Source organism: Balaenoptera acutorostrata, chromosome 11 (assembly GCF_949987535.1).
Source record: "Balaenoptera acutorostrata chromosome 11, mBalAcu1.1, whole genome shotgun sequence".
Classification (NCBI taxonomy): Eukaryota; Metazoa; Chordata; class Mammalia; order Artiodactyla; family Balaenopteridae; genus Balaenoptera; species Balaenoptera acutorostrata.
This window is the reverse complement of record NC_080074.1, coordinates 70,441,519-70,465,617: the sequence shown is the minus strand read 5'-3', so window position 1 is coordinate 70,465,617 and position 24,099 is coordinate 70,441,519. Positions and strand designations below refer to the sequence as shown.

The window sequence follows — 24,099 nt, the reverse complement described above, 5'->3', positions numbered from 1 at the left end:
TAATTAATTAATTAAAAAAAAAAAAAAAGTAACTGAAGTGAAAAACCAATTGAGGACACAAAACAAGGCAAAAATATTAAAAAAAAAAAAAAAAAAAAAAAAGTTGTATTTGGGGAAGGCATTAATCTAAAACAGTGTTAAATAAAAGCTAGCTTTGAATGCTATTTAGGTCATCTGATGGATACCATTAAAACAAAGAGACAAGTATATCACTGATGTAGTAATTATTTTTGATGGTATAGCCTCAAAGTGGCCCGAAATACCTGTCATCATGAATAAGTCTTTTAATAATCATTTTACATAACAATACAGAATTTCCATTTTAAAATAGGAAGATTTGGGCAATGAACTAAAAGAGTGTGGAGTATAAGTGTCAGAGATTCTAACTTTATCTTTATCTAACTTTATCTGATTCTAACTAAATCACATCTCTAAATCAGAAGCATGATCTATGGTGGAGGCTTGCCAAATGTAGTGACTGTCAACTATGTTCCATGACAATGCTAAGAGGACATATGGTGACTACAGATCTCAGGCCAAGTTGGCAAAGAACAGTTCTCCAAAGTAGGTGGCCCTCCCTGAAAGGCCTGGAATAATGGGGATGGGGTGTTCTGATTGGGACTGGGCCCTGTCACCCCTCAACATGAGCCTCTTGCAGAATGCTAGACCAGGGAAAACCTCACATCATTCAGAAGGTGATCCATTCCAAAGGAACCAGTATGAGAATGTTGTCATTAGAATAAAAGAGGAAGAAAATAACAAGAAAATCCAATAACAGGTGAAGAACCCTCCACCAGAAAAATGATACCACAAGCCAGAGGAAAATTTTGATAAAAATACCCCAGTGAATTAAAAAAATTAGTGAAATCATTGTCTTTATAAAAGAAGGTTTCAAAGCAAAGATACAAGAATTTAGAGAGGATGGTGTGAGACAGTAGAAGATGAAACAAGAGATGGTAGGCTCAGGAAAGGAATGCAGAAGAGAAAAATGTAGAGAAAAAATGGTCAGATTGGAATCTCCACAAACATTAGTCAACACACCCAAAATCGTAGTAAGGGATATGATATGACTGAGTGAGTAAAATTAAAAGTTAAAAAGAGGTGTAGACATAGAAGACAGAAAAAAACCCAGAATCTGCATAATTGTGTCTCTAAAAAATAGAACTAAAAAAATGGATAAGTAAAGTAATGGTTAAGTATTCCCAAAAGACTTAATAGAATAAAGAAACATGTGAATCTTTAGACTTAAAGGGCAAATTGTGCCTAGAAAAGTGACAGACAACAATCAATAAACTTAGCAAAATTATTACACTAAAAAAAAAAAGAGAGAGAGAATACTGTGGGCATCCAAGCAATTAAAAAATCAATTGACCTGTAAAGATGGAAAAAAATTTTCTGGTTCCAGTTTTCTGATACTGCTCCTTGGCATCACGCAACAGAGTTAAGAAAGTAAAACAATGCCTTCAATTCTAAGGGAAAAAATTGTGATTCAGTAACTTTATACTCAGCCTAATTATTGGTCAGGTGTAAAGAAAATAAACAATTTGGTTGTAGGCTGCATTGTTTTCACAAATCTTCCGGAAGAATGTGTTATAGAGAGAAGTTCAGGCATTGGAAGTAGTAGAAAAACTCCAGCAGTAGTACTGGAAAAGATTGTTGAGGCAATTTGATTGAAGAACTAAGGTCAAAAGAAATGTATGGCTTCTGATTATAGACCAGAATATAGAGGTATTCCCAAACAATAACAACATAGAAATGATATATGGTGTAAAAAAGTAGAATATTCTGATGTTCACATCTTTTATAGATGAGGGGAAAAGATATCATTTAAAGATGATAAATAAAATAAGAACTTAATATATTCAAAGAGTCAAAAAATTAATAGGAAAAATAATATAATAAGTACAATAGGGTGATGGAAGGGGAGAAGGCAGAGGGAGAAGAAGCAGAAAAATAATTTTGTCAATGCTCATACTAGTGAATAAATAAAATCAAAAGAAATAATAAAACACATCTATTAAATGAAATTTAATTATAAAGATAATAATCAGAAAAAATAGAAACCTTTTATATTACAGTGAAATGCACATAAGAATGTAGGATAGAAGATGAAAAAAAGAGGAAACTATTTAAATAGTTTTACAGGTACTGATGTAAATATAATAATGTTCAAGATATATTGTTAAATAGAGAAAAGTTGTAAAAGAGCATTGCAGAATTGTATGTGTATGTTTGTTCATTAATATCCTTAATGTATATGCTCATGTATTAATGGCATAGCACTTATTTCTCTTAAATGATACTCCACTGCATAATAGCTATCTCAAGAGAGGCACTATGTAGCTACTGTTATTGTTATTATAACAATAATAATGACCTTGTATCCTAATAAATCAGTATTTTTTATTAATATCACATGCTTAACATAAAACTATATGTAGTACCTACATGTGAGTACCTACATGTACAGTCAGGCTAAGAAAATAAGACTGGAAAAATTGGAGAATGGTACAAGATGCAAATTAATTCTCAGTTATGTTACACAAATCTACGAAACCTTCTTAGATTATTGCAACCTTTGGTTGCTGACCTCCCTTCCCTTTGATTTTTCACAGCAATTTAATCTGTAATGTATTTTAACATTGTACTGTGTCTTTGTCATTTTCTAACGGTTCAATATATGATAGTTTTGTCTTTATGAAAGAGATGAGACTGATTGGCAATCCCTTTGACTCCAAGTCCAGTTATTCAACACAGTCACAGGAAGCAGAATGGTAGACATCAACAATAAACATCAATAATTACTATAACACCTGCTAACATATATTGTGTGCCCATAGATGATGAATAAGAAACTGAGACACAGAGTGGTTGATTACTTTGCCCCAAATCAAAAAAATAGTAAGAGACAAAACTTGGATTAGAAGCCAGGGAGGCTGGCCCCAGAACTGGTGCACATAGCAGTACATTAGAAGTGTGACCCTGCTCACTAACTTCTCTTTCTCCATGGGATATAATGACTTATTTTATAAAGTTGCTACAACAATTATTAAGAGGAGTACATCTAAGAGCTTTGTAATCCATGAAGGTCTCTAGCAAATGCAAGATATCACCGATGCCATTGTATCTTCTTGCTGCCCTAGTTACCACCATGTCATATAGGCTCAACTCACAGAGGAGCAAAGTTTTCACTTAGATTCCTGTAGAGATCACTTGCTTTTACGATCATTGACTGACTTTTAAATCTCAACATGCATGTTCTTGCTCAGATTGTACTATATTCAAACCCCCAAATAAGCTTATATTCTACTGAGAAAGACTACCGACAAGGCATAATGTGATAAGGGGCATAATGAAGTTCTGAGTTTTGTGCAAAGACCTAGTAGAGAGGAAAGGAGAAGGGAAGGATTGTGAGACTCAAAGAGTCTCCCAGCTTAGAAAAAAAGACCAGCAATTTCAAATTCTAATAATCTTCCCTGGAGTGAAGCATCAACAAGTTTCACATTGTATTTATGCTACACAGCAACATTTTTGCATTGTCTTCAGTCCCCCCTTTCCTGCATCTATTCCCACAAAGACTGTCCTTGACCAACACCAGAAATGAATTTGATTTCTCTAATGCAGAAGGTAATTGGATTTTTCTTTATTGAATGCATCCCTTTAATGACTGTCTCTGCTCCTGCCAATTTAGCTGCAAGTGACCTGACATTGATCTAATGATATGACTTAAAGAGTTGGAGCTGGGAGTGGAAAAGACCAGCTGTCTGGCATCAGAAAAAATGTTTTTTGCCTCATCTTGCTATTTTCCTGAGAAAATCCTTTGTCCTTGAATGTCATTTTTACAAAACATGCTGCTGTGATAATTGGTCATATAGCAACAGATTGCTTCCTTCTAGAAAATATGATAAGTATTTCCCAGAAATTCAAAGGATTGTGAGAGATTACTACAAACAACTATATGCCAATAAAATGGACAACCTGGAAGAAATGGACAAATTCTTAGAAAAGCACAACCTTCCGAGAGTGAACCAGGAAGAAATAGAAAATATAAACAGACTAATCACAAGCACTGAAATTGAAACTGTGATTAAAAATCTTCCAACAAACAGAAGCCCAGGACCAGATGGCTTCTCAGGCAAATTCTATCAAACATTTAGAAGAGCTAACACCGATCCTTCTCAAACTCTTCCAAAATATAGCAGAGAGAGGAACACTCCCAAACTCATTCTACGAGGCCACCATCACCCTGATACCAAAACCAGACAAAGATGTCACAAAATAAAACTACAGGCCAATATCACTGATGAACATAGATGCAAAAATCCTCAACAAAATACTAGCAAACAGAATCCAACAGCACATTAAAAGGATCATACACCGTGATCAAGTGGGGTTTATCCCAGGAATGCAAGGATTCTTCCATATACGCAAATCAATCAATGTGATACACCATATTAACAAACTGAAGGAGAAAAACCATATGATCATCTCAATAGATGGAGAAAAAGCTTTTGACAAAATTTAACACCCATTTATGATAAAAACCCTCCAGAAAGTAAGCATAGAGGGAAGTTACCTCAACATAATAAAGGCTATATATGACAAACCCACAGCCAACATCATTCTCAATGGTGAAAAACTGAAACCATTTCCACTAAGATCAGGAACAAGACAAGGTTGCCCACTCTCACCACTATTATTCAACATAGTTTTGGAAGTTTTAGCCACAGCATTCAGAGAAGAAAAAGAAATAAAAGGAATCCAAATGGGAAAAGAAGAAGTAAAACTGTCACTGTTTGCAGATTACATGATACTATACATAGAGAATCCTGAAGATGCTACCAGAAAACTACCAGAGCTAATCAATGAATTTGGTAAAGTAGCAGGATACAAAATTAATGCACAGAAATCTCTTGCATTCCTACACACTGATGATGAAAAATCTGAAAGAGAAATTAAGGAAACACTGCCATTTACCATTGCAACAAAAAGAATAAAATACCTAGGAATAAACCTACCTAAGGAGACAAAAGACCTATATGCAGAAAACTATAAGACACTGATGAAAGAAATTAAAGATGATACAAACAGATGGAGAGATATACCATGTTCTTGGATTGGAAGAATCAACATTGTGAAAATGACTGTACTACCCAAAGCAATCTACAGATTCAATGCAATCCCTGTCAAACTACCAATGGCATTTTTCACAGAACTAGAACAAAAACTTTCACAGTTTGTATGGAAACAAAAAAGACCCCGAATAGCCAAAGCCATCTTGAGAAAGAAAAACTGAGCTGTAGGAATCGGGCTCCCACAGTTGAAGGGAATGGTGAAAACATCACAGTGGTGATGTGACTTTACCCAAGACGGGCAGGATTTGTGCACCTGAGAAAAAGAGGTAGAACATTTTTGGAACAATACTGGATAATTAGAATAAATATGCCATAAAAAGGGTTCAAGTCTTATATCTCACATGTCATTGAAGGGAAAAAGGGGGAGAAAGGAAGGTAATATTTTGGCTAGTGATATAGGTTAAAATCTAGACATAGCAGGAAGTGTTTGAATTTTGGAGTTTCTGATTTAGACAAACTTAAAAAGAATATGACATTTTATTTATTTTGATTTTGTTTCTATGGAGAAGTTAATAGTATCTTAAAGATGCCTCCTTGGGTAAGGTAATCTTGATGTTTTTTAAAAAAATATCACTATTTGATATGTTGAACAGCCTTAAATATGCTCATTCATTATGTGAAGTCAAATGAACTGTTAAAACTTTTAAATGAAGTATAGTCTTATAATTTTTATCTCTGCATATATTCTAATGTTAAAATGCATACATATTTTATTCTTAGCAAAATGTGAATTATATACATATTTAAACCTGAATGGAAGATTTCTGAAAGTGCTAAATAAGTTTCTTTCATTGCTTCAGGTCACTGATATGATGCTTCAGGACAAGCCCTATCCTGATTGGGGAAAATCTGCAAGAGCTTTCTGGAAGAAAGGAAATGTTAGGATTATTTTATTCTGGTAAGAGATTGTTTCATTTATTGACATGTGTCTTGCCTCATTCACAAGGACTTGAGTTGGATTTAGTTTTCTTTAGATATATAAAATTCTATCTAGAGAGGCACTTCTAGTGGACACTGTGCTCCATTGAAATGATGAAAACCATTATCCTATTTATCAATTAACTTCTGCTTACACATTATTGCATATACACATTTACAAGAGATACATTTACTAATATAGTAAAGCAATTAAGATTTTACTAGAGGTAAGTAGGTTTTTGAGTCAGCAAAAATAAGCTATAAGTTTCATCAATGGAATCTGGTATAAAAACGCCCCCAGTAAGTACTGAATTTCCGGTGTATTTGATAGGATATAATTTTGCTTTGAAGAAATCATACAGTGAAGGAACCTCTTTACAGACCACATCTGGCTCATTGGCACTTCTTCTTGTACCAATAATTTCCTTTAGCTCTCCAGCCCAATCATTGCAATTAAAAAACAATCCATGTCTTATGGAACTTTGTTCTTTGTGGAGTCAACATTATTTATGTATATTTGAAGAAGCTTAGACAGAAATGGTAGGAATATAGAGACAGCAAGAAGGGCACTTCCACCAGGCCGTGTGACAGTGCCCAAACACAGTGATTCAACCCGATGTATGAAAAGTTATCTACATTAACACCCAGAAGCCTTGAATTGATGGTGACTTGTGCTTCATAAATTGCATTCTGTTCACCTGCCTTTCAAAATGAAAAAAAAAAATCTGTTTATTCTTGGATCTAACTCTGAGGGTTGATTTTTTTTCATGTACAAGCTACAGAAATCATGGTCACTAAGTACTTGGGGGAAAATATACACTCTAAGCTATCTTTGTGCTTTAGCACCATTACTAAATGTTGTTTCAGATATATGGCATTTTGAACTCAATTAACAGCAAGTAAACAAAAAGTAGATCTTTCAATAACGTTGTAAAAATGAATATGATTTTGTAGATGTTTATTCACAACTTGCCTCTGAGTCAAGTGTGGCCTATTTTATAGCACATTTAACCTTCCTATTGTTTCCTGTTTGTAAGCTCCCCATGTAGCTTGACTAAATAATATGTAATATAAGAATTTTACCAAGTATTCATTGAAGATATGTTTTGCTCCAGGCACTATGCTAAGAACTTACTCATTTAATCCTGATAACCCTGCAAGTAAGTGCTATTATTATAAGCATAGGTCTCTGACTTCAGGGCCCCAGTTATTAATCATTACATTAGATTGTCTCTAGAAAAACAAAGGATACATCGGTGTGCAAATTCCAAATGATTATCCTTAATCCTTGTTTAGGTAATGGTGCTAAATAAGAACGTGAGATTCTGGGAAATCATTCTACCCTATAGAATTCTGTACAGGGGTTTTAAGAATCATAACTTAAAAGGAGATAAATGCTAATATTAAAAGTCTTTATGGGCTATCTCTCTTTTAAAATATCTACATATTATGTTTACAGATATTTTGTATTATTTAATGTATCTTCAAAGGCAGCCCATTGATTATTGTTCAGTGTGGCCAGTTACCAAGGTCACACATATATCATTTGCAAAGGTGAGCCATGCATATCTGAATGCCTCTATTATTGTTGTCATTAGCTACTCTTAGTTGCAATTGTTGTTTCAGAGGCGAGGAATCCATACTAGATTTCTCCTTAATCATCTTAGTACATTTTCCTTGAACGTTATTACTCAAATCTATGTATTACCAATCTCTTTTTATACAAGTGGGTTTATTTTTGACATATGTGATAACACAGTCCCAATGGATAATCTAAAGTGTATTTTGAATGTTGTAAAATAATTTAATTAGTCACTGACAAATAGATAATATTCTTAAATGGAGAGCAAACTAAAATTCATACTTATTCTTGTAGTCATTGTTTCTGTAAAATTATTGATTATTAGGTAATATATTTGAGAGATGATTTTTATTGTTATATTTCAGAAGTAATATTTCAAATCATGGAGAGCATAAAACAACTGGAGGAAAATTTAAATGCCACTTTGAACATATTTTTTCCTATTTTATCCATTACATACTGTTAGATTATCTTGACAACAGTATTCATGGTTTTAAAAAAGAAAAATCTGATGCAAAATGTTGAATATGGAAATTATGTGGGAAGCAAAAAATCTCCCTTTTTGTCCATACTTTTCAGATAAAAGAGATTTAGCAAGTATAAAGGGCATTTGTTTTTCTAGCTCTAGGAGATAAAAATACAGAAATCATTGGCAAGGTTTTAAATGAAATAAAAGATAGTATTTACATACTATGTGTCACCCACTCAAAAAGAGGTATTTTCTTTTGGTTTTACCCTAGTTAAGGAGAGACATATTCATGTAATAAATCTGTGGTGAAGAAATTTTGCAGAGGAAAGCTTTTATACGTTGCAATGTGATTATTAGTTTAAACAGTACAACATGCAATTTTGTTGTAGTAAACTTACCTTTACCTAAGTGTAGCTGCTTTAACTCACAAATGCCTGTCAGAAACTATTTAATTTGCAACTGTGTGGCTAAGTTCTTTCTGATTCTTCCTGATAGATGTCTCTACATTGGAAAGAATGGTTCCTATTTCTTTCTGTAATTGTGCAAACATGAGTCTGCTATAATACATGGGCCTTTATGCCTGGGAGGAGACTAAATTGTAGTTGATTTGAAAATACTAATTGGGAAAGGGCAGACTATTTATAGAACTTCCCTTACAAAGCCCCATTCCCAGCCCTTTTGTTAATTAAAAAGAATAAAAATTTAAAATCAAAATCCTAGATTAATGCCATATACTGTTCTATTTTCCAGAGGGGCTACCAATACCCATTTTCACTCACCTGTGTCTGAAGTAAATGTATACATAAACATAGACATAAAAAAAATAAGTAGTATGATATTTATATTAGCTTCTATCTCCCCGCTTTATTTACTCTCTAGAGACACAATTTATATGCTTTTGAGGGGAAACATCTTGGGATATTTCCCAAAGGCTTAACTTTTTAAAAAATAAGGAAGACACTCTTCTGTGATTAGTAGGGGAATTGGTGGAGGAAGGAGTTGCGAGAGCTGGTGGTCATTAGGGCTTCCTGGATACTTCAATTCCTTGCCTTGGAGACACATGAGAGGTTTGCACCTTTCTGCCCCCTCTGATCACATGACTTGCTTAGACCAATTAAAATGTGAGTGAAAGAGGCTTGTGTCACCTCTAGGTAGAAGCGTTTAATTGCCAGCGAGAAGCACTGAAAGGGGCTCCTTTCTAGGTAGCCGTTGTGGAAGTTTGTGTCTAGCTGGAGCACTTGTCATTCATGTTCCCTGAATGACCTGGATAAGCCCAGCATCCTTTACAACACATGTAGTGTGAGCGAGGAATATACCTCTGCAAATGGTAAGCCATTGAGATTTGGGGATTATTTGATACTGCAGCATAAACCAGCCTATCCCGATGTATCCGGTCACTGATCCCTGGAAATGGAGTGCTGTCACAGCAGAAAGCAGAAATTTTAGTCTTGAGAGCTGGACAGCAAATGGCAAGAAAACCAATGAAGGCTGGAAAGATAGTAATACAGGTATTATAGTGGCAAAGCATTTGGTAAAAACTGTGGTCTGTGATTACTTAGATGCCTGGAAATTGGAAAACATAGTGCATTGCTGTGTGCATCTGTGTACAACTGTCCACTTCCATTCCACTCTGTTGCACAGAGAAAATTATGTGTGTTTTTTTTTTTTTTTGATGATTAGTATATTTATGTTTAAAAAAATACTTCATCTAGTGCTCTCATGGTTTGGGCGGGCATCTTTTGATCATGATTAGCTTTATTCTTGACTGAGAAGCAAATGAGCTGCTGCTGGTTTTCCTGCTTTGAGTATCATGGTTATTATTCAAGTCTAACAAGGTTGTTTAACTTTGACCATTCAAGAGCTAATCAAGAAACAATTATTGTCTTTTTTTTTTGTTATGGGGAAACTTCTTTATTTTTATTTTTTTAACATCTTTATTGGAGTATAATTGCTTTACAATGGTGTGTTAGTTTCTGCTTTATAACAAAGTGAACCAGCTATACATATACTTATATCCCCATATCTCTTCCCTCTCGCATCTCCCTCTCTCCCACCCTCCCTATCCCACCCCTCTAGGTGGTCACAAAGCACCGAGCTGATCTCCCTGTGCTATGTGGCTGCTTCCCACTAGCTACCTATTTTACATTTGGTGGTGTATATATGTCCATGTCACTCTCTCACTTCATCCCAGCTTGCCCTTCCCCCTCCCCGTGTCCTCAAGTCCATTCTCTAGTAGGTCTGAGTCTTTATTCCCATCCTGCCCCTAGGTTCTTCATGACCATTTTTTTTTAGATTCCATATATATGTGTTAGCATACGGTATTTGTTTTTCTCTTTCTGACTTACTTCACTCTGTATGACAGACTCTAAGTCCATCCACCTCACTGCAAATAACTCAGTTACGTTTCTTTTTATGGCTGAGTAATATTCCATTGTACATATGTGCCACATCTTCTTTATCCATTCATCTGTCAATGGACACTTAGGTTGCTTCCATGTCCTGGCTATTGTAAATAGAGCTGCAATGAACATTGTGGTGCATGACTCTTTTTGAATTATGGTTTTCTCAGGGTATATGCCCAGTAGTGGGATTGCTGGGTTGTATGGTAGTTCTATTTGTAGTTTTTTAAGGAACCTCCATACTGTTCTCCATAGTGGCTATATCAATTTACATTCCCACCAACAGTGCAAGAGGGTTCCCTTTTCTCCACACCCTCTCCAGCATTTATTGTTTCTAGATTTTTTGATGATGGCCATTCTGACTGGTGTGAGGTGATAGCTCATTGTAGTTTTGATTTGCATTTCTCTAATGATTAATGATGTTGAGCATTCTTTCATGTGTTTGTTGGCAATCTGTATATATTCTTTGGAGAATTGTCCATTTAGATCTTCTGCCCACTTTTGGATTGGGTTTTTTTTTTTTTTTTTTTTTTTTGGTATTGAGCTGCATGAGCTACTTGTAAAATTTGGAGATTAATCCTTTGTCAGTTGCTTCATTTGCAAATATTTTCTCCCATTCTGAGGGTTGTCTTTTCATCTTGTTTATGGTTTCCTTTGCTGTGCAAAAGCTTTTAAGTTTCATTAGGTCCCATTTGTTTATTTTTATTTTTATTTCCATTTCTCTAGGGGGTGGTTCAAAAAGGATCTTGCTGTGATTTATGTCATAGAGTGTTCTGCCTATGTTTCCTCTAAGAGTTTTATAGTGTCTGGCCTTACATTTAGGTCTTTAATCCATTTTGAGCTTATTTTTGTGTATGGTGTTAGGGAGTGTTCTAGTTTCCTACTTTTCCATGTACCTGTCCAGTTTTCCCAGCACCACTTATTGAAGAGGCTGTCTTTTCTCCATTGTATATTCTTGCCTCCTTTATCAAAAATAAGGTGACACTATGTGCGTGAGTTTATCTCTGGGCTTTCTAGCCTGTTCCATTGATCTATATTTCTGTTTTTGTGCCAGTATCATACTGTCTTGATTACTGTAGCTTTGTAGTATAGTCTGAAGTCAGGGAGCCTGATTCCTCCAGCTCCATTTTGCTTTCTCAGGATTGCTTTGGCTATTCGGGGTCTTTTGCATTTCCATACAAATTGTGATATTTTTTGTTTTAGTTCTGTGAAAAATGCCATTGGTAGTTTGATAGGGATTGCATTGAATGTGTAGATTGCTCTGGGTAGTAGAGTCATTTTCACAATGTTGATTCTTCCAATCCAAGAACATGGTATATCTCTCCATCTGTTTGTATCATCTTTAATTTCTTTCATCAGTGTCTTATAGTTTTCTGCATACAGGTCTTTTGTCTCCTTAGGTAGGTTTATTCCTGGGTATTTCATTCTTTTTGTTGCAATGGTAAATGGGAGTGTTTCCTTAATTTCACTTTAGGAAACAATTATTGTCTTAACATACATGTGTGGGAGAGTGACATGATAATAATAATAATAAATGGAATAAAGTAATAAAAAGGACCTAAGAATCAGGGGAAATGTCAGTTAGAAGGGTTTTAGTAATAGCTCTACTAATATCCAACTGTATGACCTGTATGACTACTTTGAGTTTCCATTTTCTTTTCTGTAAAAGGGATGTTTTGTTATTTTTTGTGGTCCTTTTCAGCTCTACAGTGCTATTTTCTACTGTAAGATTAAGGTGTGGGAGAGTGAGTAATTCTGTCTGCTTTGCTCCAGAGACCAGAATATGGACTGCTCTAGTCTGAATGTTTGTGTCCCTCCAAAATTCCTGTGTTGAAATCCTAATGCCCTATGTGATGGTATTAGGCAGTGGGTCCTTTGGATGGTGCTTAGGTCATGATGGTGGAGCCCTCAGAAATGGGATAAGTGAGTTTATAAAAAAGGCCTCACAGAGACCCCTAGCCCTTTCCACCATGTGAGGACACAGCGAGAAGGTGCCAGCTGTGAATTAGGAAGGAGGCGCTTACCAAACATAACCATGCTGGTGCCTTCATCTTGGACTTCCAGCCTCCAGAATTGTGAGAAATAAATTACTGTTGTATATAAGCCACCAAGTGTGTGATACTTTGTCATAAAAGCCCAAATGGACTAAGATATGAGTCAAAGAGTGTTAAGTCACATGGAAGCAGCTTTGGATACATGTATGAAAGAATTCCCTAATAATGCGAGCATCTGAGTGCTGAATGAGCCTGCCTGATGGACTGCTGAATTCCCCGTCAGTGGAAGTATTCCTGCCAAGGCTACAGAGTCTTTCAGGGATTTTCACATTGAATGAGAAAAAAGTAAATCACTTTAAATTTTCATGAAACTTGAAGGTTCTGTGACTCGACATTTTTAACTAGAAAAGTACTGCATATTGATTTTATATAGAGGATGCTAATTATAATTTAATATGCTCTGTTTAATTCCATCATCATTATGAACAGAATTTTTACATTAGACAATGATTCATGAAAGTTTCCAGGGGCAACTAGAGTATGCACAGCTTTTTGCCTCACTTCCCAAATAATAAATTAGCCCATATCTTTTCTCTGGATGGATTTTGTCTTTTTGCCTTCAGCCTTCCTTCCATCTCACCATGTCTCTTTACACAGTTGTCTATCTTTAATTAAAAGCTGCCTCTGTGAGGAAAAGCAGAACATTTTTAGCCCAAAGCATGTAACTGTACCTACTGAATCAGTCACCTTAACTTTAAACATTGCACTAAGTTAACAAGCTCCATTTAAATCTGGCTACTTCTCAGCAGAAGAATCCAAGGATATGCTTCACCTGGTTTTCTTGCTAGATGTTGTTCCCTACTTCTGGCTGAAAAGATGATTGATGTTGCATTACTGTTTTGTTGAATTAATGTGTTGTCATATTATTTAGAGATTTTCATTTAAAAAGTAAATTATATATTTATGCCTGAGGGATTTAACTCTCAGGTATATATTTATGCCTGGGCATTAACACAATCCCATGCCCTTCGAGACTTAATTTTGCTGAATTAAGAACAAGTCTTGTTTGCATTTAACTTATTTAAGTAAATACTTAAGCTCTGAGTACAATATGAAATAGTGTTTAGAAGCAGACTCTGAAGCCAGTTGCCTGGCTTTTGGTCCTGGTTTTACTACTTACTATTGTGTGTTAGTTGTTTTATCTGGTATTATATGTTATGACTGGTATTATGAGCACCAGGTGCTCTCCATGATGCTGAGAATACAACTTTGAGAGAGAAAATAAGGACTCTGACAGCATAATTTTCTGTCCAGTGAGAAATATGGAGGCAGGAGGTAATACCCACCAAGGTGTAGGTTCAAGGTGAGCTCTCAGGATGGTTTTGCTAGGGCTGAAGTGTCATCTCAGGATAAGTAGGAGCCAGAAACATGGTGATTGGTTAGGTATGTGGAGTGAGGCAGAGGGAGAAGTTCAGGGTATCGTTGAATAGTTAGGCTTGAGCAACTGAACAGGAGCTTATGTTACTCATTGAGACAGGAGATCCTGGTGGAGAACTGAGTCTTAAATGGAGGCATAATGAATCCAGGCTTGAGCATGCTGAACTTGATGTACTAATTGAGATACCTAGTAAGCAGGTCCTTATATGGGATCTGAAGCTGAGGAGTGAGGGAGTGAGGTCTGAGACAGAAATATAACTAACATTTATATCTTGGTTTACATTTTTATACTTTTGTAGATGTCATTATCCACATGTATGGGGCGTTTGAGTGGGTGTACAGTGAAAATAAAAGATCTACTGGAGTAAACCTACGGAGCTCTTTTATTTGGGAGCAGGCAGAAGAGGCATCTGGAGAGAAGACAGAGAAAGAGGGGACAAAAAGAATGAAAAGTCCGAAAAGTGTGTGTCATAGATGCCAAGAGAAGAGAGAATATCAAGAGACATAACAATGTCAATAGTCCAATGCTAGCGATATATCAAATAAGATCAAAATGCAAAGTGTCTATGGGATTTCACTCTAAGAGAACCATCAGCGATGAGCTTGGCAAGAATGGTTTTCCGGAATGTTGCTGATAGATGCTAGACTTGTACCGGGTCAACCCACGATTAGGACAGGAGGAAATAGGAACAGGGAGGATATTCAGAAGGTGAGAGAGAAGTCTGGAGGGATATTTATATTTAAAAATGAATATTCCCCAGGAAAAAATTTTAATGTATTTACTGATTTGGCTATTAATTGATTTATCTTGTCCAGAGCATATTCATTTTTCTCCCAAGAGATGGATGTCATTTCGAATTACTTGTTGCCCAGGTACTGAATAAAAGGCTCTTAAATTAAATTTTGTGGTGAAAATTTACTGTTTGTTATTCTCATTTTTTAGTAGGAAGATAGAGAATAAATAGTTCATAGGGTTTTAAATTTAAAAACCTTTAAAAATTTAAAGAAATGCATTAAAATCAAAATGGTGACTAAGTTCTCTACATATTTCTGCTCAGATCACATTACTTGAGAGCAGGATAGCATCTCACTGATCGTGTCCCTAGGACTTAGCATAGTGCCTGGCACACAGTAAGCGTTAAATACACTCTTGCTGAATTAACTACTTTGGTGAGGACTTTCAAATATATACTACTCTAGGACATTTTTGAAAATTTCTTTAGATAGAGGACTTCACTGAAAACGATAAAAGGATAATTAAAGTATTTTGACTTTGTGATTAACTGATGCTTTATAAGAAGATTTATAATCCTTATGAATTTCTTTTCTGAAAAAATTTTAGAAATATTTATTTTCAGTACTTTAAAAAAATCGTCTTGGTTGCAAATTATGTGCTTTACCTACAGCTAGAAGGTACATTTAAAAACCGTGGGATATGTTTCTACAGTGATGCAATGTCAGCCCCACACTGACCCTGAGGGGTTTTAACTTAGGATCTTTTCCTCATCACTTAAAGGTGAGTAAGGTTTAAGGAAAAAGGATTAAATATACAGTGTTAAATTACTTACTAGTAACCTCCCTGTTATAGGCCTTCATTCTAATTGCTAAAGCCTGGAATAGCAATTCTGAGTCCAAGAACAATCCTCCAATTTATGAATCTTTGAAAGAAAATGCCCTTTAATAAAGGCTTGGAAATACTGCATAGTTTTTCTGTATAACAGCTGTTGGTAGAACATAGTTATTCCTCTTCAGTCTTAAATTTACTGGTTGAATGGAATACTTCCCTGAGCTGAGAGACCTAAGTCATACTTATTAAATTTCTAAAGTATAGGTCATGTTTTCAAAGGTCCCTGAGTTCGCATATAATAGTATAAATGCACGAAATTAAAATAGAAACAATAAATTCTAGAAGAATAGAAAGCAACATTTAACCAAGTTTAGTGACTCGATCCATTTCAGCAGTGTGGGAACCCCTGCCTGTCTTTTCCTTCTTTGTCATGAGTGTGTGCCCCCGTCACACCATCTCTAATAGACGAAAAATGCAAATCTTTCATATTAACAAAACTCCAAGTATTTCTATGACTCCACCTGTTAGAAAGCCCAGATATTATTTTCACTTTTGCTATTTCCCCACATCTCCCAGTAACCATTGGTAGAATTCTTTGAGGTATTTATCTTCATCCTGCAAATATTTACGAAGTGGCCACAATACAAATGTCTTAGAGTAAAGTGTCTTTGCTAACATAAAAGTCCTCCTTAAAAATGTGTTTGTTTTTATGTGCTTTGGTCAAACCTGCCTTTTAGGATTAAGGTTTCCTATTCAGGAGACAATTATCATATCAGAAGAGCTGTCATTCTTTATTTAAATCCCTCCCATCAGCTTTTTGTAGATTGAATGGGCCGAGAAAAACGTCTCAGTGTCACCAAGGTACAGCTGGTTGTTTAGTGCCCATGATTCACTATGGTTCACATCCAGTGCTGAGATCTGCAAGCCACCAATTCAGTTTTTGTGGTACATTAGTCACCGTTGGAAACTCACAACTGATCGATTTTCAAACCAGAATTGCTGGTAACTAATACTCCGATGTGCTCTGCAAGGCAACTCTTTTACCATTATCAACTGGAAGTGAATCATTGTTTATTTCATGAACCACTGGTCAAAATTAAGGGAGATGAAGAGTGCAGGCAGGGTTCATCCAAAACAAGCTGAGGCCTCTATGACAGTCCCCATCAATGTGCAGTTTCTTTCTGCTACCAGACTGCTGCTATCACCCAGATCTAATATGAATTCCCCCCATTCGTGCTGGTCCCAAAATGCCAGCTCTTGTTTTCAGAGTATCCTGTTCCTACATTCCCCCCACCCCTGCCAGCCAGAGCTCCCTGTGCCTTCTCTCTTTAGAAGAAGGGATGGATGCATTAACCATATTAAAGGCTGAAATGCTTTGATGTTTGCTGTTGCACCTAGGAAGCTTTCTGATGAACTAGAGGTAGAATGTATAGGCAGGTGTCAAATCAGATGAGGCACTCTGAGTTTGTCCTCACATGTATATTTATTAGCCTAAAGGTTAAATATAGTCTAATTATAATGGCTGGGCATATGAGTAACCCACATTCTGGAAACCAAACCAGAACCAATGTCCCCATATGTAAGCTGGACGAAGCTTTGCTATTGAGTGAAAAACAAAAATTCAAGCTTGTCTCATTCATTCATTCAATCATTCATATTTGTTGACTGTGTTAGGTATTATACTGGGAATGCAACAGTGAATAGGAAACATACCTAGTTCTTGCCCTCATGTAAGACTTACTGTATATCTTACCAACTAGCTTGTTGGTAGGTTAGAAAAAAAGAAATAATTAAATAAAAAATTATAAATAACAGTAAGTTCTAGGAAGGAAACAAATATCAGGGACTGTACCCCTTTCCACTTCTCTCCCTCTTCAGGTCACATTTCTTGAAAGACTTGCCCACACTCACTCTCCACCTTGTTATTTGCCAATTACACTGTCATCTCTTCTCCTCTTCTACTCCATGGTGGTTTCTTGCCATCAGTTCTCCTGAATTTCAGCTTGTGTCACATTTCCACTGCACAAACCAGCACTGTTTTGGAGGTTAATCAAGCATTGGTGACTTTGGTGGGCCATCTTTTATTTAAAGTGGGCAATTATGGAAGGACAGAGTTGAAAAGTAATACTTTGACTTTTTTTTTTCCATCATTTTCAAAATCTCAGCTTTATTGAGATATAATTTACATAAAATAAAATTTTATTTACAAAATTTTAAGCGTACATGGGAGTTTGGGATAAGGACAACATTGTGCTAATTAACACAACATTGTAAATCAACTATACTTAAATTAAAAAAAAAAAAACACATAGAGAGGGACTTCCCTGGTGGCGCAGTGGCCAAGAATCTGCCTGCCAATGCAGGGGACATGGGTTCGATCCCTGGTCCGGGAACATCCCACATGCTGCGGAGCAACTAAGCCTGTGTGCCACAACTACTGAGCCTGTGCTCCAGAGCCCACGAGCCACAACTACTGAAGCCTGTGCACCACAACTACTGAAGCTGGCACACCTAGAGCCCGTGCTCCGCAGCAACAGAAGCCACCGCAATGAGAAGCCCGCGCACCGCAACGAAGAGCAACCCCCGCTTGCCACAACGAAGACCCAACACAGCCAAAAACAAAATGTAAACAAATAAATAAACAAATAAATAATATCCTGTGATAAACCACAATGGAAAAGAACAGGAAAAATAATGCATATTTATGTATAACCAAATCACCCCTGCACAGCAGAAACCAACACAACACTGCATATCAGCTATCCCTCAATAAAATAAATTGTTTAAAAAGTGGTATACCTGATGAAAGGCAAGTACAGTAAGCCATGGGCATAGCAGGTGGACTTAACCCAATCTCAGGAATCAGAAAGTTGCTCAAGCATTCCAGGAGAGGAAAGAACGTGTGCCAAGCTCTGAGGGGGGCAAGCAGGGTGACCTTGATGAAACAAGTGAAGTCCGATACAGCTAGAGCCTTATAAGCAGCACAAGGGCCCAAGCTCATTACAGTAGGGGAGGGTCTGGGACTTTGTGTTTTTGCCAAGTTCTCCAAGCTCTCCTGATGCCTTGAGAACCACGGCCTTAGAAGAGTACTACATGAGGCTCCGTTTCCCACACCAGGCCAAACACCACCCCTCACCGGATGGAACTTGCCTCCTAACAGATCTTGTGTCAAGTCTCCACATTGTGCAATCCTCTATCACTTCTTCAATTATTTTGCAGACTGTGGGGTGTTTTTTTTTCATTATTATATGCCTTCATTTTTTATTATTATTTTTTAAATTGATGTATAGTTGACTTACAATGCTGTGCCAGCCTCAGGTGCTCAGCAAAGTGATTCAGTTATACAGATACATACATATATATATATATACATATATATTCTTTTTCACGCTCTTTTCCATCATGATCCATCACAGGACATTGAACACAGTTCCCCATGCCATCCAGCAGGACCCCGTTATCTGCTTTATATATAGTAGTGTTATGCCTTTATTTTAAAAATCAGCTTTGTTCAGGTGCAATTTATATACAACAAATTTTACCAATTTTAAGTAAGAAATTTCAATGAATTTTGACAAATGTATACAGTTGTAAAACCACCATCACCCAAATAAGTTATTTTGTGCCCTTTGCAGTCAATCCTCTTCCCCATTCCCAGCCGTGGGCGACCACTAATCAGTTTTCTGAAAGAATAGTTTTTGCCTTTTCTGTAATTTCATATAAATGAAATTATACAGTATGTGGTCCTCCATGTCTAAGTTCTTTCATTTGTATAATGCTTTTGAGATTCATCATTTTGATGTGCATATCAGTAGTTCATTCCTTTTAGTTACTAATTCGTATTCCATTGTGTGGATGACCACGGTTGTTCACCAGTGGATGGACATGTGGTTGTTTCCAGTGTTTGTCTATTACAGATAAAAATTCTGTTAAAAAAATAGTATGAGGTTTTGTGTGAATGTGTTTTCATTTGTCTTCAGTAAATACCCAGGAGAGGGATCACCGGGTCACACGGTAAATGTATGTTTAACTCTGTAAGAAACGGCCCAACTCCTTTCCAAAGTGGTCATTTTGTGTCCCACCTAAAGTGTGTGAGCGTTCCAGTTCCTCCACGTCTATGTCAACTCTTGGTCTGTCAGTCATTTTTTAAAAAATTTTTATTGAAGTATAGTTGATTTACAATGTTTTGCTGTTTCAAGTGCACAGTAAAGTGATTCAGTTATACTTTTTCAGATTCTTTTCCATTATAAGTTATTACAAGATGTTGAATATAGTTCCCTGTGCTACACAGCAGGTCTCTGTTGGTTATCCATTCCACATACAGTAGTGTGTGTATGTTAATCCCAAACTCCCAATCCATCCCTCCCCACCCTCGCTATCCCCATGGGTAACCGTAAGTTTGTTCTCTATGTCTGTGAGTCTGTTTCTGTTTTGTAAATAAGTTCATTTGTATCATATTTTAGATCCCACATATAAGCGATATCATATGATATTTGTCTTTCTCTGACATCAGTCTTTTTAATTTTACCCATTTCAGATTGTATTTTAATAAAATCACTCTTCCTGCAGGAGGGAAAATGAGTTTGAAGGGACAAAAGGCCCACTGGGTGGCTCTTGCAGGAGACTAGGTGGGAGGCTCTGAGAGAATTAGAATATCTACGGTCTACTTTCTCATCAGAAGACAGAGGGGCTGCGGGAAAGGAATCATAAAGAAGAAGAATTTACCTTTGAATGTACCGGGCACACTGATTTCACAGAGGAAACATGGACCTGACCAGCATTGAACAGGGAGTTAGTGGCAGGGCCAGAAGGAAATGACTGTCCTGTGGATACCTGCTCCTGACCCTGCTTTGGGGACTGTGGACCCCAGCGGTAGAAGGGCAGGGGCAAGGTAAAGACATAGTTCTTTAGTCCTTGGCTGAGATGATGAAGTAAATCCTCACAGGAAGGGAGTTGTAAGTAGTGTTTAGTTGTCTTTATAAATAATTCCAACAGCGCTCGATTCATTCAATATTCATTTTCAAAGTGGCTGAACTTGACGGGCACTGCGTCCTGTCTGGGAGCACAGACCTCCTGTCAAGGTCCTCACAGTTAGGGGAATTCCCTGGCGGTCCAGTGGCCAGGACTCGGCACTCCCACCACCAGGGCCCCAGGCCCGATCCCTGGCCAGGGAACCGAGATCCCGCGAGCCGCTTGGTGTGGCCAAAAAAAAAAAAAAAACTTGCTTGCACACAGGTTAGTGAGTGAGTGAAGGGAGCTGACCATCATTTCTAACAGTGTTTCCTCAGGTCTCTCATCTATTTATTTGTAACCCCTTGCTGAGTGGGCCCAGACATGCCCAAGGACAGCCCTGGAGTGAATATCCCTGCAGCATCCCTGTTGGACAAGGTGAAGTTCACTGCACTGTGCAAGGATGAATTAACATAGTTTCTCTCTTCTAGGATTCCAGCCCTGAGTGGATACATCCTCAGCTCTGGTTCCCAGAAGCCACCCAAGCACCTGTTTCGCCCCTGCCCCCCAACCTGAGCAAGCTGAGATGGGGGTCGCCCCCAGAGAAACACTAGGAAGACAGAGGTTATAGAAGTATACCAATGCCATTCAGTGGCACAGCTCGCAGCTCACCAGATTTATCATGAGGCCAATCAGCTCTCAGCGTTCCCCAGGGAGAAAAATGCTCATTTCTTGGGAGAACAGAAAGTGGAGCTTTGGCTGAAACCACTTTGCCTTCAAGAGCAATTTTTTAATCGCTTTGTCTGGTGCATAAAATCAGTTCCCAGAACACAGGGGTTATTAATAACTGTGGGACCCTTTCCCAGTCTCCAGATCAATTGGCAGAAGCCTCTGGTTCCTTCCTTCTGGATGCTTCTATTATTTAGAGCTGGGAAGTGGCCTCCTCCTTGAAATGCGTATAGTTTTTTACGTGACTTGGGAATTGCACAGCCACCCCGCCAGCCCCCAGCCCAACAAACCCAGTTCACCAGGAGGCCTCACCCTCTAGTCTGTCTTCCCGAGCTGGCTCAGCCTGCTGGCGTCTTTGCTTCCGCCGAGATGGCCTGCTCTCTGCAGAGCGGTGCAGCCTGTACCTCTCCTCCAGGCGGGCTCCTCACGGCCAAGTGCAGGCCTGAGTGCTGACAGGGATCCAACTGCCAGCAGTAGAGACGGCCGGATGTAGAATAAGGTCACTCTGAGCCAGCTTCTCTCCTGCAGCTTGTGGAGGCCCCAAGGCGGCTGTTGGGTAGGTGCTAAGCGAGGCCCAGATCTCAACCTGGGGACATAGGGGATTCTAGGCCAGCAGCTTCCGTGCAGGGGGAGTGTCATAACATAGGTCTTCCTCCAGAGCTGCCTCTGTCCTCCTCCTCCTCTTCCCCACCCCTCCTGGGGGCCTAGCCATGTCCGTGGCTTTCCCAGGCTCTCAGCTCAGGAAATTTGGATCCTCTGACTTGCATCCTCCAAGCTCCACACCACCCCCCTGTCTGTTTGCCACCTCCCCAGAGGCGGCTGGCTGGTACCCTAACCCCAGCACAGCACGGGGGAGGGGCAGGCCTGGGGTCACCTCCTGGCTCCACGCCTATTAGCTCCCTGTGAAGAAGCTAACACAAGAACACCCGCCTTGTGGGGGTGGGTGACAGCGGGCGCAAAGCGCTGCCCACACGCACACACGGCGGGCACATCCTAAGGGATGCTCAGAGCTGACCGCATCTTCCCACAAACCTGCTCCTTCCCCCGCACTTCCTGTCTCAGCCAACAGCATCATTGCTCTCTTGGTCACTCAGACTGAATGACAAAGCAGTTGTCTTGTCTGTCTTTCATTAGTCCATGTTTTCCTTTTGTGGCAAAATATACGTAACATGAAATTTACCATTTTAACCACTATTAAACGTACAGTTCAGTGGCATTGAGTACATTCACATTGTGGTGCTATGATCGTCCATCTCCAGAACTTCCTGTCTTCTCCAACTGAAACTCTGTCCCCATTAAACACTAACCCCCCCTTCCCCTCCTCCCAGCCACAGCACCCACCCTTATACTTTCTGTCTCTATGAATGTGACTATTCTAGGTGCCTCACACAGGTGGAATCACACAGTACTTGTCATTTTGTGACTGGTTTATTCCACTGAGCATAATGTCCTCAAAGTTCATCCAGGTTGTAGCCTGTGCCAGGACTTCCCTCCCTTTTTAAGGCTGAATAATATTTCATAGTATGGATATACCACACTGAAAAAAATCCAATCATTGGTCTTTTTTTTTTTTCTCTTTTGGCCACACAGCGCGGCCCGCGGAATCCCAGCTTCCTGACCAGGGTCTGAACCCGGCCCCCCACATTGAAAACGCCAAGCCCCAACCACCAGACAGCCAGGGAATTCCTTCCTTGGTCTATTTTTTTAAAGGGTTTTTGGAAAGGAAATTAACACACATAATTTTTTTTTTAAGCTTTCCAAAGTGTTTTTTTTTTTAATCACCCATTTTATTTATTTATTTATTTATTTATTTATTTATTTTTATTTATTTATTGGCGGCACACCTCGGCATGCAGGACCTTAATTCCCCAAACAGGGATCGAACCCGGACCCCCTGCACTGGGAGCATGGAATCTCAACCACTGGACCCCCAGGGAAGCTCCCAACACACAGAGTTTTAAAACCCACACGATACAGAGGACTGTGTAGTGAGAGCGCGTCTCCTCCCAGCTCAAGGCAGGGATGTCCCCTCAGCACCACCCCTCTGACCCTCCCCCAGCAGTGACCATCCCACTGCCCGTCCCTGGTTGCTGCCCGATATTTTCCAGTTCTCACTGGTTTCTCCAACCCAGACTCTGCCTTCTGGGAGCTCTCCTGCTGGGCTGCCAGCGGGGCAGTCTTCAGGCGAGCCCTGGCTGTGGCCCTCACCCACAAGGCATTAAATCTGTGGATCAATTCAGAAAGTGTCTTAAAAGTATGAAGCCTTTTGGTCCATGAACACGCCATGTCCTTCCATTTATTTAGGTCTTCCTTAATTTCTTTCAACAACGTTCATTGCACAAATTTTCTACTTCTTTTGTTAGATCTATTCCTAAGTATTTTATTCTTCTTGATGCTATTAGAAGTGGAATTGTTTTCTTCCTTTTCAGAGCAAATGTCTTTTTGCTTCACTGGGATCCATTGGAATCCTCTCCGGGTTGCTGCTGTTTTACTTAGTGACATTGAGTGATGACAGAGGCCTTGTGTAGGCAGGTGTCCAAGGCCTGGATCTCTCGTGGGACACATGTGTGAGCTCTCTGAAGAAGCTTCAGGTCTCCACAGAGCACAGTTCCCTGCTGTGGGATACTGATCTCCAGTTTCAGGATTCCAACCTCGCCACTCAGCTCTGGCCCTAACGGCATCCCCCGTAGCCACTTTCTGGGTTTTCCTCCCTTCAGTGTGCATCCTCTTGGGTAGAATTCAAGAGCAATAGCTCAAATGCGTTAGCTCCCACTCTGTTCACCTGCCAGGTAGAGACTGACTTTCCAGATCTTATAACTTATCAGACTGTTGTAAGGGAGCCCAAAGCACAGACGGGAATTCTGGAGGTTCAGGTCTCAGTTGCAGCCTTGGTCCCAATCAGCCATGTGACGTTGGGGA

At 38.6% G+C, this 24,099-nt stretch overlaps 1 protein-coding gene across 9 annotated transcripts in view; it reads left to right on the top strand.

Annotated features, from left to right (window-relative positions):
• TMEM117 (transmembrane protein 117) overlaps positions 1 to 24,099 on the top strand; it is a 535,157-nt gene that overhangs the window by 330,978 nt on the left and 180,080 nt on the right. For all 9 annotated transcript variants that reach the window (XM_007168344.3, XM_057556894.1, XM_057556895.1 and 6 more), the window contains one exon: positions 5,936 to 6,033. In XM_007168344.3, the coding sequence (XP_007168406.2) occupies positions 5,936 to 6,033 (98 nt within the window). The remainder of the gene's footprint in view (positions 1 to 5,935; positions 6,034 to 24,099) is intronic.